The following is an 18,993-nucleotide window of genomic DNA, read 5'->3' on the forward strand; positions in this document are numbered from 1 at the left end:
ATATGATTGCTACACACTGGACCCGCTGGAAGACCTGCCTGGCTCTGGGATCCAAGACGAGAGAGAAAGATTAGATATTATCAACTTCATCAACAATCAGCAGAGCGGGAAGCAAACTGCCGATGAAGAAGATGTGCCCAGCTCAGGAGGACCTATGAGGTCTGGGGAGGGATCCATCCTTCGATGTGAAGTGGAAAAATACCTGAAGGAGGAAATATGATTTCATCCAACCCAGAAGAGCTGTGTACCTCCCTGTTTGAGATTGCTGACCTCACACAGGAGTGACGATGAGCTGCAGAATGAAGTAAGTGGAAATGGGAAATGCAGTCTAATACTGACCTGAATGATTGTTCTTGAGAATGGTTTTACGCAGGTTAAACAGGCTCATTTTCTTAGTGTAGCTCATCATCACTAATTATTCTGTTGTCATTCACTCTCCAGCTAGCTCCACCATCGCAGGTGGTGCTGCACCGTCTGTCTTTCTACTTCAAATGAGCATAAATGGCTGAGTTTGAATTTCCAGACTGTAGAAATGATTGTGGAGATTGACCATAACAGGAATGAGGAAGAAGGCAAAAGTAAGACCAGAAAATGTCTGGCACCATAAGCCCCACCCCAAAATGCAAAGTCTCACTGACATGCACAGTGAAACCAAGCTTGACTACGCTGGTTAATTGGACTACTCGCCTTTGTTAGATTAGATCAGAGTAACGGTCACAAAATGTGTTAGATTAGCCAGTTAGCAGCTAGGCTGGCTTTTCCGTCAACATTTCGGACACATTTAGTAGTCTGATAAAACCATAAAAATATGTGAAGAAGAGCACCTTTATTGAGAATTCCACAGCTCAACTTTGATGTGGAGCTTGCACTGCTCGTTGGGGGTTCACATTTAGGAGTAACTTGACTCCAAGCACAGTATCTGTCAGGCTTTGAGCAGATCAGTTTGGTTTGATTTTGGTGAACTAACGTTCTAAAAGTCTGGTTTTGATCACAATCATTTGGTGAGGTGCCATGTTAAACGCTCTGACCCACCCCATCGTGTCTGTTCAGTCTCCCTTACACTGCTCTACCACTGAAGCATTATTTAGAACCCAACCAGACTTTTGGACAGCCTGTTCACTCCATGCTCATCACAATCCAATTTCAATGTTAGCAACATAATTGGAAGGCGGATGGTCCTGCCCCAGCACTGGTCCTGTTTGCTGTCAGCCACTCGGTTACTTTCAGTCAACACGGTGTTCAGCAAGGAGAAACTCTAACTTTAAGAACAGCAGTGTTTTATACTAACAGAAACACAAATAGAATCTGAATTCTAGAAGATAATGGCCTTGATGCTCAGTGGAGCTGATTGCTCTGCTCACAACAGAAAAAAGAGAGATTTCTGCCAGTGTTTGGGAGGATACTGTGAGGCCGCACTCGATGGAGAGGTTTCCGGTTCAATTCTACCCAAATATGATATTTCAGTGTTTCCCGCAGGGGGGGGGGTACTTGGAATGGGACGGGGGCTGTGAGAGCAATAACGAAGCTGTTTAAGAGCTGTAACACTTTTTTATTTACATTATTAACTATTTACATTAACAACTAGTAGGTGTCACAATTCAATGCTGTCTTTTAATGTCTGAGTCTGGCAAAGCATTATTACTTCGGTTTAAAAAAAAATAAATAAATAAAATTTTTATTATTTTTTTTTTTTTGGGAACGTTGGCAAGGCGGCAGTGCGAGTTTGCTAAGGCGGCCGCCTTAACTATAGTAATGCGCTGCGGGAAACACTGTATTTGTTCTTGATATTTCTACATATATCATTGTTATATTTATTTTATATACAGTATGTGTAGACTGTTAGTGTTAAGTTGCAGTCCCATTTTTTTTTATTTTTTTTTTTTATCCTTGACGATGTAGAGCAAAGGCCTACATACTTCCTCAGAAATGCTGCTATCCAAACATATGTGAGTACAGTGCAGTCAATCAACCTTTTTCTTTCCACATTTTTCAGTTCATTTTCATTTCCACCAGCTGTATTGTTCATGTAAGCCTCTCTTACCCTGTATGGATCCTGTATTGTCTCTGCTTGTGTGAAATGTCAACAAAAATAAGTACACAATAGCAAATGACCACCTTCAGACCAGCATCATGAAACAAATAGCTAAATAAAGTGAAAAAGATTCTACTGAAAAAACATTGAGGTTGTTGTTGAATGATGCTTTCCAAATGGATCCCTGACAGGTGGAGCACAGCCATTTGGACCTAAAGCTCTTCAGAACGGGGTTTCTGTGACATATACGTTGTGACCTCTCCCAATGGCACAGCCAGTATACTGGAGCTCCTTTTGATTTGACAACTATGACCTTCCACAGCAGCTCTCTTGCTTCTAACTCAGATGCTGGTGTCATTAGCTGGCAGACCAAGTCATCCATGACTTTTCCTTTCAGCCAGTTTAGCCTTTTTGAAACTTTTGTATGGATTAAACCTTCTTTGTCAATAGATGTCCTTTGGAAATATTGTAACTTAACACATGGCCACAAAATAAAAGCTCAAGGTGTACTTGCTTACATGCATAAGACCTAAAAGTCTAAAATACGGGTCTTATTCCTAACTTAGGTGGCATTTTGTTGCTTTCCTTCAACTTCAAATGATCTCCAAACTATATACAGTGTTCTAATTTGTTTTCATTCTCCCTCTTCTGTCTTAGCCGAGGTCACACTCAGCCACTCAGCAGATAAATGGCCCATATCTGAGGCAAACGGCTGGTTTGATGGGAATGTGTGAAAGACATGCTATGAGAGACTCACAGTAACATCCTCGTCTGAATATTTAGCATGTTTGATGTTTTCAAGGAGTTGTGAGTGGGAAGTCAGCGAGAAATGACAGCTAATGAGAATGCAAAAGACCCTTCCAACATCCAACAATATGACAGAGAGTGGTGAGGAAACTGCAGGAAACTCACATGTTTACTTGATGTTTCCAACATATGACGTCACTGCGGATGATCTGTCATCATTAGAGAGAAACTGTCACTTTCTCTGTAAAAAACTGAAGGAAGTCTGGTAAAAAATATGTAGTGTGAACTCACTACAAGTTCAAAAGTTCCAACCACAACAGGATCACGTTGTATAGTGTGACCAATGCAACGATCCCACAGCACTGAAAATCTTGTTTTCTGAACTCTGAGAGCTGTGTCTGAGACTCTTTGTTCCAGTTGCTGCTTTTCTCTTCTCCATGGCACACCAATGGTATGCCTTGAAATATCTAGAAGTTGCTAAATCTAGTTGGCAACAATATGAGCCAACCAGCATTCTTCCTGTGCATACAGTCCTGTATTTATCCAGAGGGTGTGCTTTAGGAGTGGACAGCTGGATGTAACGTCTTTGTTTGTGTGTGCGATGGAGTAGGAGACGATTAAAGGCCTGCGTTCAGCTAACATTGTGTGGGAATCCTGAGTATATCTAGGATAAAAGTTGAACAGATTAGCTTTAATTTGGGGCTTCTGGTTAAAACGGGAAAAGTTTTAGTTAATCGTCAATCGTTAATCGGAGCCATGGCATGAAATTTTCACTTTTTAAGGTTGTTTAACATTAATATGAGTTCCCCTAGCCTGCCTGCGGTCCCCCAGTGGCTAAAAATGACGATAGACCTAAACCATGCACTGGAAATTATTCTCCGCCTTTGGTAATGTGACCATGCAGATGGCCTGATCGGGAAAGCTGCCTCTTATGACGTGGAGGTTGTTTCCACCCAGAGCCCATAGCCAAAACTGCCTTTCCCCGCCCACAGCTCTTTGGCCAGCTCATTGCGCTGTATATCGATGTAAAAAATCTATTTAGAGCTCCTGCATCAGAACCTCTAAAGAGCCAGTGGACAGATTTTGTTTTTTCTGGGAAAGTGACGACAGAACCGAAGAGATTTGTGTATGTGTGTGCCAAACATTTCACCGACGAATGTTTCCAGAACTTGGGCCAATACCGAGCCCAAGGGAGAGCCCAGACACCCTGCGGAGGAATCTCATTTCGGCCGCTCATATTCGCGATCTCGTTCTTTCGGTCACTACCCACAGCTCGTGACCATAGGTGAGGGTAGGAACATAGATTGACCGGTAAATCGAGAGCTTCGCCTTCTGGCTCAGCTCCTTCTTCACCACGACGGGCCGGTGCAGAGCCCGCATCCCTGCAGACGCCGCACCGATCCGTCTGTCAATCTCCTGCTCCATTCGCCCCCTTACTTGGGGAAGGATCTCATTCCCGAGAGTAAGTAATTTAACGCTCTATAATTGTGTTGCTTTCCTGTATGTATAGTATAGTTATGTAGTTTGTTACCACAAGAAAGGGTTTGTATCGTTAGCTATGCAGCTAATAGCATCAGGTATGCGTGTGTCATGTTAGCAAGCTCTTATCTCTGCCAACTGGGCTGTTGGAGGTGTTTGCATGCCCATGAGATGGTTAGCTCGCTTATTTGAGACCAAAACCCCCGACTTCAAGCTTCCTGAACAAGAATGAATCCGCAAATCAGTGCATTTCATCAGGATAATGATTCATTCATGGTTCCAGCGCTAGCGCCACGTGCATCTTTGCAAACCAGAGCAATCAGATGAGAATGTCAAAATCCTCACTCCTGCTTTCCCCTTCACGCACGCCTTTTTTGTCGTCTTGCTGTGTCTTGTGTAGCACTTGCTTGATGTTTGACTGTGTTAGGAGAGTTGTTCAGTAACTAGTTCGTCATATTGTCAAAGTAAGCTCATTTCAACAGGTTTCGCTAGTTTTACGCCATAGGGCTGCCGTGCCATCTACGTGCCATAGCGATTCACAAAACATTTGCGCATGGTACCCCAGGCGTAAGTAAGGCCACACCCCCACTAAACAGCTCATTCTGAGGATCCTAAGGAAAGCTCATTTTTGGGACTGGCTGTAATTCTGCACCAAGGCAGAATTTTGGGGAAAAAAACTCAGATACAGTATTAGGGGACCACTAAAGCTTATAAAACTATATAAAAGCCTCCATTTATTTTCATGCCATGGAACCTTTAAGATATAGTATACGAGAGCACAGATGTTAAGGGCTGACACTGGCTAACAGTAAGCTCAGTGCAAATAATGAATGTAGCATCGTGCTTTTTAGGGCCTGAAGTTCAGCACGACAGAGCGGAAATTGTGCAAAATTCCATATAATCTTGCAAATGTTGACTAATGTTTAAATGTAGTATGAATTTTCCAATGTGAGAAATGAGCACAGTCAGCTGTCCCGTTCCTGCAGCAGCATCCCTCAGTGTGCATCCCATCGTGACTCCCAGTGTATATAGGAAATATTCCTGGTTTGTGCTGTCATTTCATGCCTCTGAGTTCTTTTGCCGTGAGTTTGTTCCCTTGTGAATTCTCAGTTGTTTCTGAATAAATCTTATAGCTTTGCTCTTCTCTGACCTGCATTTGGGTCCACTGACCCTGACACATCCATGTCATTTACTTGCATCATGGTACTCTATTCTGACTAGCCCCTAAGTGTCCATTAAGTAAGGGGTGATGCCTGTCAAGATGTCCATTATCAGGAATTATTGGGCAACTTTGAGACCAGAACTATCCAAATTACTGAGTAGGATTCCCATATCATCATTAATAGCAACTCTGCAGCCAATCAGAATCTATTTATTTGTCCTGACCATGGCGTAATTCCTGATACCAAGGAATTTCTAGAGAAGTTATAGAGTTTTTTTTTAGATAAATCAGCCTTAATTATTTGCATGGGATGGCATTCTGAATAAATAAAAAATGAAAATGTCTCACTGACCATACTAACTGTGTTCCTTCTGTGCATGACCCTGCAGAAGCTCATTGCTACATACATCCCACCATCTAAGCCAGGGGTGTCAAACTCATTTTCACCGAGGGCCACATCAGCATAATCGTTGCTCTTAAAGGGCCAGATGTAACTAAATGCAATGTAAAATAAATGTAACTACTCCTTAATGTTAAATAACTCTTAATTTATTACTTATTCAAGATACAAATATTACAAATATATTTGCATAGATGTAAAAAAAAAAAAAGTTTGCTTGTTGCTCTGTTATTATTATTATTATTATTATTATTATTATTATTAATAACATTATCATAAATCCTTTTAATTTGTCAGGTTATGAAACCCACATCAACTCCATCAATCAACGATCAAACTATCAGAGTCAATAAAGAAAAATAACATCAGACACACGTTATGACATTTACTTTGTTAAAAACTTGAAATATCAAACAAAGCTAGCTTTTACTGCTGCTTTGTTTTCGGTTTCGCCAACACATACCAAGACGTACCGTTTTTTCTCCTTGAAGCACAAACATGTATTCGCCTTCCAATCTTTCTTGAAACAGAAAAACTGATGCAGATGCCCTTCCATCTGCATCAGTTTTTCTCTTCCTGGACATTTTGGGATCATCATTTGTATTTCTCAATTCCACTTGTTGGGAAAATCGCATCGATTTGGAAACATTGCAGTCCAGTGTCGGGATGCCATAACATAATCGGCATGCCTTGTGGGAAATGTAGTTTTTGGTCACTACACGCATTTGACTTATTTACTTTTAGACAGTCAGACCTTTTAAGCTCTCGCGGGCCACATAAAATGACGTGGTGGGCCACATTTGGCCCGCGGGCCTCGAGTTTGACACATATGATGTAAGCAATCATCTTCCATCCTGTTAACTATTCATTCAGTCCTCTCACTACTTTAGAGCCCTGCCAACAGTCTTGGAAATGGAGACTCTTTACACAATACTTTTTGCGGTGTCACGACTTGGGTCAAAAGCCACGAGAGGTGCAAGTTGAAAGCAAATAATAAATGTATTTATTTTAACTAAATGAATGAATACATTGTAAAATAAAGTAAGAAAACTATGAGAAACTGTGCAAGTGTTGATGAGAGTGTTGATTTGTGGATGAGTAGACAGTGCAGTGATACATATGATTAATGGGGATAGAGAATCAAAATCGTCTTTTTCCCGTTTTTGGTGTTAGTTCTGAGTCTCCCCGCTGTGGGGAGTACACACGAAGTGCCAGCAAGCGTCAGAACCTCTGTTTCAAGTACTCCCCTTTTTAATATATATCCCCCTATCCGTTTTTGTGAAAAAGTGACGTCACTTTTTCAGAAATCGCCCCCTCCTCACCCAAGTCCACAGCCACCCCGTTTCAGACACGCCCCTTCGGCGAGAAGCAGGAACAGGTGAGCCTTCCAAGGCTGTGAAAGCGGACTACGATCGTTACATATTCTTCCCCTGGAAAGCAATGTTCGCGATCAATGGCTTTTATTTATTTTTAACAGCATCCCCAGTACATACAACCGCCGACTTTTCCTTTGCGCTGCGCATTTCACGGACTACAGTTTCACAAAGCTCCGTTCCGAGCAGCTCATGGTCAGTTCCGACAGGGACAGACCCAGACTGCAGCTATGAGCTCGCTGCGAGCTCGCTGCGCGCTCGCTGCGCGCTCGCTGCGCGCTCGCTGCGCGCTCCGGTGATCAGCTGCACCTCTCCAGGACTATGGGGCGAGCAGGTCGGATCACAGCTGACCCTTCTCACGCTGCACATGGACTATTTGCATGAGGCTTCGGTCCATTCGGACCAGAACCTCCCGTCACAAAAACAGTTTTTCCCCCTTGCAGTTGGACTTATGAACACTTCATAATCACCTCATAACCTGCCCCAGTCACTTTACCATCATTAAAATTGCACTAATGAAGCTGCACTGTTGTTGCTCTGTATATTGGATACTGTGTATTGTTGTACACACCTTGTACATTTTATATTCATATATTTTTATTCTTTATTTTTTATTATTATATCCTATGTTACATGTTTGCACCTTACGCCGCAGCAAATTCCTAGTTAGTGAACACTGTTCACTAACAATGGCAATAAAACGAATTCTGATTCTTATGAGCTTTCTTTTCAGTCAGTGTATTACTCTATAGCTCTGTTTTCAGTGAGAGCAAGGGCAGCCAATCAAGCAACGGCAACCTGCATTTCATAATGAGGTTGCCAGATAAGCTCTGAAACGACGCCAATGAGGGAAAAAGACGCATTCTAAACCCAGCATAGTAACAGCTGTTTCAGAGAGCCTTTTAGGGAGGTTCTGAGCCATTACAGACCCAACCAATTTTTTTTGGGCTACATATCACATCACAGAACAAGGATTAATGCTCCATTCAACCATTCTCTATCATCTTTAATGGCTAAACAGAGCTGTGAACAGGCAGGGTTTTATAGGAGGAAGGTACACTCTGCCCAGGTGTCTCAGTTACTCCCTGTTCTACCTCCAACTACTGGGCTATAGAAATAAGATGAAAACATGAGCAGCAGTTTTCTTCAGTCAGGTTTATTAATATTTGCATGATGAAACGCACAGAATGCAATCATATAATAATAATAATAATAACTTGGACTTATATAGCGCCTTTCAGGGTACCCAAGATCGCTTAACAAGAGAAAAGAAGGGGGGTAGGGTAGGGCCGGAGGGGTGGGTTTAAGAAGAGAAGGACATGGAGAAGAGATGTGTTTTTAGATTCTTTTTTAACTGTAGTAGAGAGGGGGCGGAACGGATGTGAAGTGGCAGATTGTTCCATAGGGTAGGGGCAGTTGAACAGAAGGCCCTTTCTCCATATGTTTTTAGTCTGGTACGAGGAACGGAAAGTAGGTCCTTGTCTGAGGAGCGCAGAAGCCGCGACTGGGAGTAGGGGTGGAGGAGATCAGAGATGTACTTAGGTGCGAGTGAGTGGAGAGATTTGTAGGTCAAGAGAAGGATTTTATAGGTGATTCGTGCTTTGACTGGGAGCCAGTGAAGTTGCTTTAGGATGGGGGTGATGTGCTGCCAGGGCTTGGTGTGAGTTAGCACCCTGGCAGCGGAGTTTTGAACATACTGCAACCTGTCAAGGGCCTTACTGGGTAGCCCAGACAGGACACCGCTGCAGTAGTCCAGACGGGAGGAGATAAATGAGTGGATGAGGGTCTCTGTTAGATGAGTCGGATAATGAGGGCCGGAGTCTTGAAATGTTTCTGAGGTGAAAAAAGGCAGATTTAGTGATACTCTTGATGTGGGACCGAAATGAAAGGGTGGAGTCCAGGATGACAACCAAGTTCCGTACCTCTGGTGATGGAGAGATGGAACAGCCATCTATGACCAGGGCCAGATCACCAACCTTCTTCAGCAGTGGTGCCGGGGCCACCACCATGAGCTCCGTTTTGCTGTTTTTAAGTGTGAGGAGGTTAGAGGTTGTTGAGTTGCGTGGGTGGGAGCTGAGAGGAGGGGTTTGTGCTGATGTACATCTGAGTGTCATCAGCATAGCAGTGAAAACTGAGTCCATGGTTACGGATAATTTGTCCTAGGGGGAGCATGTAGATGGTGAAGAGAAGGGGACCCAGGACAGACCCCTGGGGGACACCATGGTTAACTGCTGTGTTTGAAGATGTGACATGAGCCCCTCTCAACTCCCTGCTGATGATGAATCTGACAAGTAACATCCTCATCAAGTGGTTGTCTCTGAAAAATTCCAAAACCTTTCTGAATAGTTACACAGATTTCGAATTAGGCAAATCTAATGATGTTGAGCTAGAGTGGCTTGTTGCTAGTTAATGTGGTTGCATGATGGACTAAAGGTAAAGAAGAAAGGTGGTCAAGATGGAAGCTGTTACAAAAAGCCTGTTTCAGCAGGGCAAATCCTTTAAGAAATGAACTCTGGAAATATTTCTGTGGATGCTGTGAAACACGTTTTAAACACCATCACACCGAAAAGAGCAGTTAAAGAAAAACGCATCCTTCATTACATTTTGTATATTTATGGCTACATGCATATAATAGCTACTTATTTGTCTCACATGCATGTTCCAGTATGAAAATAAAAATTATTCAATAAATGCCAAATAAAAATTTAAAACAGAGCATTATGAAATGAAAATGGAACCTCTCGGTGTATTTGCCCTACCAGTGTGGGCTGGTTCTGGTTCTGGTAGGAATATTTAGTAAGCTGGATCCCGGAGTGTGAGGGTGGGTGGCTGTGGGTCTCTGTGTGGCCCTGTCCATGGTGCACCCCGCCTCTCACCCAATGACAGCTGGGATTCAGCGGGTATGGAAAATGGATGGGTGGATGGATGGAGAAAAGAGGATCCAAGAGAACCCCGAGCCCTTCAGTGTATGTTCCAAGCTGTCCAGATAAATCTGGGGCGCTCCTGTGTTCACATTGGGGCTTTTTGTCCATGTGGATACTCCAGATGTTGGCGCAGTTTGTTTTTATCTGACCTTTGACTTTTAGCGTAAGCTGGTATTCTCTAGTCTCTGCTTTTCTGGGTTTGGTTTGGTCATTTTTTAGGGGGAAGAAGGTGCTTTGTGGCATTAAGTGTAGGTTAGTCACTGCCACCCTATCCCTCTTGTTCACTGTAAAAAATTGATACCAGGGAAACAAAGTTCTAACGTGGAAAACTTTTGTTAATAATTTCAAAATGCTGCGTTTTATTTTTCTTTGGCCAGTGCACGTGTTCTAAGCAAGAGACTGTGTCAATGTGCCAATTCTGGAGAGTTGAAGCATTTTGGGAATGTTTCCGGTTTTCCATTCCTTCCTGATAATAAACACCTTGTTGGGCTTTATTCCTTACTCATGAATGGGCAAAGTGTCCTGTTCCTCCCTGTTCCATTCTTTTTCTCCCTGATACTCCACAGCTTTTATCTTTTCAGAGGTTTTATCTTTACTCAGAGGTCCCTCTCCCCAGCCTCTCTACTCTTTTCTGTCACCACATAGGTTGGATTGTGTAATTTCAGCTGGTTACAGTTGGTTCCAATGTTACTCACTTAGTTGACATTTGGACTGCACTCTCCCACTGACATCTTTTGAAATAGAATTGTGTGTGTGTGTGTGTGTGTGTGTGTGTGTGTGTGTGTGTGTGTGTGTGTGTGTGTGTGTGAGTGAAAGAGTGGGAGTGCACCTGCAGGCTGTCCGTCCATCTACCTTTGTGGGACTCCAAAGTCAACAGTAAAGTTTAAAGGCTTTGCACTCAGTGCCATTAAAGCTAACAATAGAAAGAACTCCTTATTATTTCTCACTGGTCACCCTGGAATGCTGACATTTTGTGGCATTCACTGAGCCGAACACGTAGCAGAGGAGTGAAGAACCATTTGGTTACAAACACAAGATGTCTTTCTACTGTAGGGTCCTTTATGGAGCAGGATTTCTTCAGTGAGAAGAGGAACCATCTTAACTTTTCTCATCCGAACATGCTGATTTGTCTTTCTTCATACATCTAAAGAGGAATCAACACCTGTAAAGGACTGCAACCCAGAACTAGCCCGTCGAACCCGTCAGATCAAGGCTATGGCTTTCATTTGATGTTGCCTTCTATATGCAGTTAAATCTATGCATGTGGGTGTATAATGGACCACACTATTCTATCAATACATCTATTGCATATTTGTATTTACATTTAATACTTGCTCAAAATATACCAAATTTCCTCTTGAGTTGTTTTTAAAATGGTGCATCAATGCCCAGAAGGGACTATATTCCACTAATGCTAGTTTCTGTCTGTACCAGCTGAAGAACTGAGAAGGTAAGGACACTGATATTTCCACTTCTGACCTGTAGCCTTGCACATGTGGACTTATTGCACAGTTGATGCTTCAGAGTGGGGCTTGCCTGTTGGATGACAACTGCACAGAATCCATCTAAACCAGAAGGTCAGTTGTTCTGTTCCCGGGGGACCAGCACCTAATCCGTCAGCTCCAAGGGCAGAATTCATGAGGGTTCATAAAAAAGAAACAAAGAAAGGGAAGGAGAGGAAAGGGGAAAAACAAACTTTTGGGCTTGGGAAACTTTGCCTAACCTCTCCTTCAGTTCTAAGAAAACACAGCCGGGGTCAGATAAAAGTTTTGAACAGATATTAACGGGACCACAGAGCAAAGCAAAGATAACCTGAACAAAGGCGATGGGTAACCTGACATCAAAGTTTCTGTTGGGTTAGTTTCCCACTGTGCTGCCCGTTTCTTTCCCAGGGGAGGATCTATTGAAAGAGCAAATCATGCCTCAATTCGAGAAGCAAACCTTAAGGACAGGGAAAGACTTCACACCTCCTATCTTGTAATTAGGAAGCAGAAACCACGATCACCTTTATCTCACAGTTCTGTTGATGATTTTCTTGTGATATGTATTTAATTTTGTGCTGCTGCTCTGCATGGATTTGTTGTTGTTTTTCTATCAGCTGCTAAGTGCCAGGTGGCTATGTTTGGAAGGCTAAGCAGCAGAGCAGATTCTGTTCCAGGCAGACAGTAATTACCAGGTGTTCAGCCTTGGCAGTGACAGTGTGCTGGGGAGCCATAACATGTGTATACATATTTTGATGTGTGGGGCTACTGATTGTAACACCCCTTCTCTCACCATCTCCCTTCAGCTGTTTGAACTGCTGGGCCCAGAGGGGCTGGAGATGATATCCACCCTACTTCAGCAGAGGGCGGCCATTGTTGACTCCCTCCTTCCCACCCCAAATGACAGGACTTGCTACCCATCAGGTGAGATGATAAGGTGCAACCAGAGTCGTCACCATGATGACACACACTTCACCTGTTCTGTGCTGCACGGTTTGCAACGGTTATGTCCCCATCACCAAAGTGTATCTGTTTCCTTCTGTTGGGATGTTTTGTCTTCTCTTTTCATGAGAACAAACGGCCGCATGACTAACAACACTTTGGTGTCGGGTCATGTTGGTGACTTAGTCCACTTATCAGTAGTGTCTACTCCGAAAGAGCTCACTCCTAATTATTTAGGATTTAGACTTTTGAAAACCCTTAGTGGCCACATAAAAGAAGATCAGTCATAAGATGAATGGTTAATGATCGAATGGACCACTCTTACTGACTGAAGCATGCAGTTGCACAAACTGAAATCCCTTAAGCTGGGCATACACTGTGCTATTTTTTTTCAATCGCGGTATTCAGCTGCTGCTCATACTGTACGAGTGAATCGCAAGGGTTAAAACGTCACAGCTCACGATTCCTGTTCTCACACTGTACGATCCGATGGTCTGATGCGATCTGGCTGCTCACACTGCACGACACGTCGGACTCGGTCGCCGGTCGCTGCCATGCTGTTCTGTTGTCTTCTTCTTCTTCTGTTGACAATTTTCTCTTCTGTATCTATGTTCGCGCATGCGTAGTGTGACAGGATGAGGTAAATCAGCTCGTGCAACTGGTTCAACTGTGCGAGAGCCTCACGAGCGGCGACCAGGATTTCAAACAAGTTTGATTTTCATCTGATCGATCGGGAGGTGGTCGGGAGGGCTTAATCGTTTGTCGTTACCCCATGTATACTACACGATGCGAGACGCACGATTGAGCCAAAACTCGGCCCGATCTCCAAAATAGTCGCACGAGTGAAAATCTTGTCGACATCGGGCCAAAAATCGCACAGTGTATGCCCAGCTTTAAACAGCATTATCTTGTATATTGATTGAGTTTATGAATGTCTTTGAATTTTTGTTCAAGACATTCATTATCAGGTTGTTCATGAACTTCTGATGTACTTCTCAGCATATTAACAGATGCTGAGAATGATTTTAGGTAAAGCTAAAAGGTTACCTTGTTCAAATGTATCAAATAGTCATACTACCTCAGTTTCTTTATTAAGCTTATTATCCTTTTAAAACTAAAGCTTCGGATTTGAAAAAGGAATCCCTAGATCCAGATTTGCGTTGGGAAAGTTCATGAAATCATTTCGAAGCTGAATCATGCCTCGCCTCTCGTGAAGTACCAAACAAATCGGTCCATAACTTTTTCAGAAATCCTCCCCAGTACAAAGAAAGAAAGCATGTAACCTCAGCAGAAGTATTCATTCTTTTACAATGAAATTGACATGAAACCCTGGAGGTTCACCCCAGTCTGTATATAATTTAGTCTGTGTTTTTATGATGTTTCATGTAAAGGTGAACAGCATAGGTCAGCCTAGTAAAACTGTGCTCTCTGTGTTGATTGGATTGGTAGATTAAAGATGGTAGATATCCAAACAATTGAACATCAACACAAAATTTGAGTCGGTGTTGCCATATGAGCAGAACGTTTCTAGATACAGAGACAGCTTGTAAATTAAATGAAAACATCCTACTCTACTCTGTCCTACTCTCATTTACGTTGGATTCAATTCTGATGCTTGGCGGATTTGTACTGTCCTGAAATATGCCAAAAGATGGCATTCCTGCCTTGCAAAAAGATTCAAAACAGCAGGGATAATTCTATACTGCACATAAAACCCATTCAAACAGTTCCTTTTTTTTGGTCATTTTATCACTTGACATCCTTATTAGTAACTGCTTACACCCAGCCATGCTTTGAGCTGTGTTTTCTACAGACTCATTAAACAACTCCATTCACAGAGAAACTATTATCAACCTTCTATTTTTATTTCTGATTGTGATCGTTTTAGATTTCAATCTAAAACCTCCCGTGTGAAGAGGCTCTCTATTTCTGGCTCTGATATGAGAGCAATATAAGAATATCCTTCCATACTGTAGAAAACAAAGAAAAGGGCTGAAATGCTGCTCAGACTCCAATAGAAACAGGCTCTTGCAGAATATCTGGCTCTTCTGTCTGCTGAAATCTCAGTTCATTGAATTTTACATGAAAGTGTATTTTAGGAGCCTTGATAATGCTCTGCAAAAAAGCAGCAAATGCTGCAAGTTTTTATTTTTTATTTCAAATGTCACCCCCCATCCTGAACAGGTGATATTTGTCAATTTCATCATTAGGTTGTCCTAATTAGGCTGACATCTCCTCTCACATTCCCCTCCTTAATGTGCAGGGCCAAGTTGTGAGTGGTTGTGCATATTAGTTGAAAGATAAGGATGACTTATTTATCATTGCCAAAGCTGTCTTCTGATCCATATGCAAGTTAGGCATCAAAGAGCAGTTGAAGATTAAAGAAGAAAGCTGCTTCTTTGTCAGATTAATCCTTGCAACTATTTCAGTCACACACTCATCTTTTCAAGTTATTCTGGAGAAATTTTCAAACCCTTGTTACTAAGTTTAGATTCTAGTGCTGGGTGGGATACACTATACCAAGCATTCATTGTCGACTAAAAACTCCCTTCCAGTCTTTCAGAATATATCAGATCATGTTGGTGTTAAGTGTGACATGGCCATAGCTCCGGTTTAGAGCAGTTATCTGCCAGTCAGAAGGTTGGTTGCTACACCAGTTTACAGCCAGAGCCTAACTTGGAACAAATTCTTTCTGTTTTGAACCCTTACTAGCTCCAGACCCCAAAAAACAATCGTAACAACTCTGCTGGTTCGGAGCAACTAACCACTTCCATTAGGGGCTGTGGATGGGCTTATGGAGAGGAAGCAGACTGACTAAAGAGTTGGTGGAGCATCTAGATGGCTTAGGCCCAGAGTGGAGATAAAACTGAGCTTACATGTGGATGTGAAGTCGAAGCAGCAGTGTCAGCACACCATGACAGTGTAACTTTCATTTTCCTGCTGTTTAAAGTTTTAACATTACCATTTGTGAATGGGCAAAAAAAACAAACCCAAACCCAAAATTTTCAGCTGAATTTCCAAGCCACATATGCAGCATTTCTGCATTCTATTCAACTTGGGTGTTTTAAGGCGTGCTCACACCAGGATAGTCTGGGGGGCTCGGTTGGATTGGGCGGGGAATGCTGAAAAATGTCCCACCTTCATTTGGTTTGGGTCACTTTCGCACGGCACTTTTAAAAGTGGATCAAATCGCCTGGAGAACGTCACACAGTCACAACAGCTGCTCCCCCAAACAAGCATTGACCAGGCAGGAAAGAAGCATGAGGAAGAAGAAAATCTGGCTCATCGGTTGGCCAGGACCAAAAACGGAAATCCAAAGAATGGAGCAAAACTAAATGTATGCGGTCTGGGGGTTTTTGTTTTTCTGTTCTGTTCTAACCTAATGGCTTTTTCACAAGAAGCTGCCCAGTATGAGCAGCACTGTTCGGCGTTTGGAAATGCCAACTGGCTTTACAGATAGTGCTCACAAACACTGACTGTTGTTAGTGTTTGTGAGCAAAGAAAACAGGGATATCAGAACATCAGTTTGACAATCTAATCTGTGAAAGTAAATCTTTTCCCTGCTCTGATAGATAGATAGATAGATGGATAGATGGATAGAAAGTTAGATGACTTTATTCATGCAATAAAATACAATAGAATAAAAAACGAGGTAAAAGAAAATAAAAATCAAAACACAGAATGGGACAAAAAATATACAATGAATAGTAATATGTAACTATAATATGCAAAATATTAGAATATTGTATAAATATGATTTATAATATAAAAATGGTTATATTAGCACATATGATATGAAGGAAACGTTCCAGTATTTGCGGTACGGAGTGCAGAAGGTGACAGGTAGATTTAGTCCGGTTCTGTAATAGGGGCTCTGACAGAGGCAGATGAGTTATAGAGTCTGAATGCGGCTGGGAGGAAGGATCTCCTTTATCGTTCCTGAGAGCAGCGGCTTGAATGAGTCTGTTGCTGAAGCTGCTCTTTAGTTTGTCCAGTGTTTTGTGGAGGGGGTGAGAGGGATTGTCCGTGATTGCCAGCACTTTTGCCAGCATCCTGACCTCCACCGCCTGCTCCAGGTTTACCAGCTTAGAGCCAACAACAGACTCTGCTTTCCTGATCAGTTTGATCAGTCTGTTGGCGTCCTTTGCCTTGATGCCCGCACCCCAGGACAGCGCAGTAAAGAAGATGGTGCTCGCCACAGCACTGATAAAATATCTGCAGCATCTTGTTGCAGACATTAAAGGACCTGAGTCTGCTCAGGAAGTCAAGCCTGCTCAGGAAGTAAAGCCTGCTCAGGAAGTAAAGCCTGCTCAGGAAGTAAAGCCTGCTCAGGAAGTCAAGCCTGTTCAGGAAGTCAAGCCTGTTCAGGAAGTCAAGCTTGTTCAGGAAGTCAAGCCTGTTCAGGAAGTAAAGCCTGCTCAGGAAGTAAAGCCTGCTCAGGAAGTCAAGCCTGTTCAGGAAGTAAAGCCTGCTCAGGAAGTAAAGCCTGCTCAGGAAGTAAAGCCTGCTCAGGAAGTCAAGCCTGTTCAGGAAGTCAAGCTTGTTCAGGAAGTCAAGCCTGTTCAGGAAGTCAAGCCGGCTCAGGAAGTCAAGCCGGCTCAGGAAGTCAAGCCGGCTCAGGAAGTCAAGCCGGCTCAGGAAGTCAAGCCGGCTCAGGAAGTCAAGCCGGCTCAGGAAGTCAAGCCGGCTCAGGAAGTCAAGCCGGCTCAGGAAGTCAAGCCGGCTCAGGCCCTTCTTGTAGTGGACCAGTCCAGTTTATTGTCCAGTGTGACACCCGGGTACCTGTATGCTGGCACCATCTCCACACCCGTCCCACCGATGCAGAGGGCAGGGGCTTGTTCCTCCTGAAGTCCACCCCCATCTCCTTCGTCTTCGCCACGTTCAGCTGCAGGTGGTTCTCCCCAAACCACTTCACAAAGCGGTCGACCAGGTCCCTGTGCTCAGCCTCCCTCCCACCCTCAACACAACCCACAATGGCGTGTCATCAGAGAATTTCTGCAGATGACTCGACTCAGTGCAGTACTTAAAGATGCACTGAAACGAATGTTCATCTATCATTCAAATGAAATTTTTGTCTTTTTCTAAAACCATCAATCCAACTTGAACTAAATTTTCCGGGCATAACTTGTTAAAACGGCCATTTAAAAGTGTGAATTATGTGGCCTTTGGTGCGAAATTGGCCACGTGACCGTGACGTCATAGGGTTGACTCCTTTATTTGCTAGTATGGCTGGCTGCGAAAATAACATACATTTGATGGACTTATATCTCATAAAGGAACCAAAATTCTGATACAAACATCAGCAGGTCGAAAGAACACACCTCTAACATTATGTGGAAAAACTTTCGTTGAATTTAAGCCACACAAATCGATTTAATATCTATATTGTAGAGGCTCTCTGCACCTCCCGTATGGGTAATGGAAATGAAAGAAAGTTACCATTTTCGGCACAGGATCGGCGGCACAAAACAGCCATCGCTCCTACTACACGCTGATTATTATTAAGATGCTATCAATCAAATGACACAATAGTGTAAGTTTGCTGTGGTAAACTGGAAAAGATTTGAACATGCCGGTTTCGCAGAGCATTCTGCTGCGCTGTCTGTGACACGTTGAAACCTAACGAAGGGGCACTTTGAAATCCAGCCACTTAAAAAAACCGTATGTGATAATAACATGGTTTTAATGTAAGCTTAATAAACAATGGCATGGATTAACGGGTCGGAGATCCTCCAGTGCGCGGCCCCATCTGCGGATCCTCACGGGTCGGCGGCAGGGAGATGGGCACCCGGCCTCGCCACGACTGACAGCAGCCATCGGTTGGAGTAATCCACGGAGCCTCGGATGTCGTAGCCGGCGCAATCACCGGAGAGACCAGACAGCAATTCTAGCTGGATATGTGTGTAGACCGAAGAGCAAAGCGAGCAGTCCCCTGCTTCCGAGCAGCAATTCAGGTGCAGCTATCGGCAGGCGGCAGCACGCTGTGATACGATCCACCGTGCTCTCAGCCAATAGCAGTGGTCGACACTTGCCTCTCAGAAGCGAACAGTAAGCGAACATTATTATATATAAAAAAAACAAGTCCAATTATGTCTGATCTGGAAATTTCAGACTCACCTGTCTTCGCGCCCGAGCAGTAGTTCGAGCAGGGACAGTCTCCGTCGGCACACCAGGTCCAGCGATGTCAATAGTTGGAACAGCTTCAGCTAAAAGACGTCTCCTATTCCCAACCAGTCCCGCGATCTCCACATTTTTAGTGAAACAGTTCTGATGGAAATGTACGGAGCACAACACGGATGTTGAGGACACTTCAAAATCACGACGATGCCTCCGTACAAACTGTATCCACCGTGCTCTCGTCTTTGCCTTCTCCTTGTCAGCCTCAGTTCCAGTAGTTTTTGGTTTGGGAAACATGTGCAGAGAGATGCCTTCAGTGAAGCTGCTATTTTTGCA

General features: G+C 43.3%; 1 protein-coding gene across 1 annotated transcript in view; it reads left to right on the plus strand.

The window, feature by feature from the left end:
* The first annotated feature begins 220 nt into the window (after window positions 1-220).
* Window positions 221-18,993, plus strand: part of ascc3 (activating signal cointegrator 1 complex subunit 3) — a 210,634-nt gene continuing 191,861 nt past the window's right edge. The window contains exons 1-2 of the mRNA XM_075464657.1: window positions 221-304; window positions 12,405-12,522. Coding sequence (XP_075320772.1) covers window positions 12,438-12,522 — 85 coding nt within the window. The 5' untranslated portion in view covers window positions 221-304; window positions 12,405-12,437. The remainder of the gene's footprint in view (window positions 305-12,404; window positions 12,523-18,993) is intronic.

This window comes from Odontesthes bonariensis, chromosome 5, assembly GCF_027942865.1.
Source record: "Odontesthes bonariensis isolate fOdoBon6 chromosome 5, fOdoBon6.hap1, whole genome shotgun sequence".
NCBI lineage: Eukaryota > Metazoa > Chordata > Actinopteri > Atheriniformes > Atherinopsidae > Odontesthes > Odontesthes bonariensis.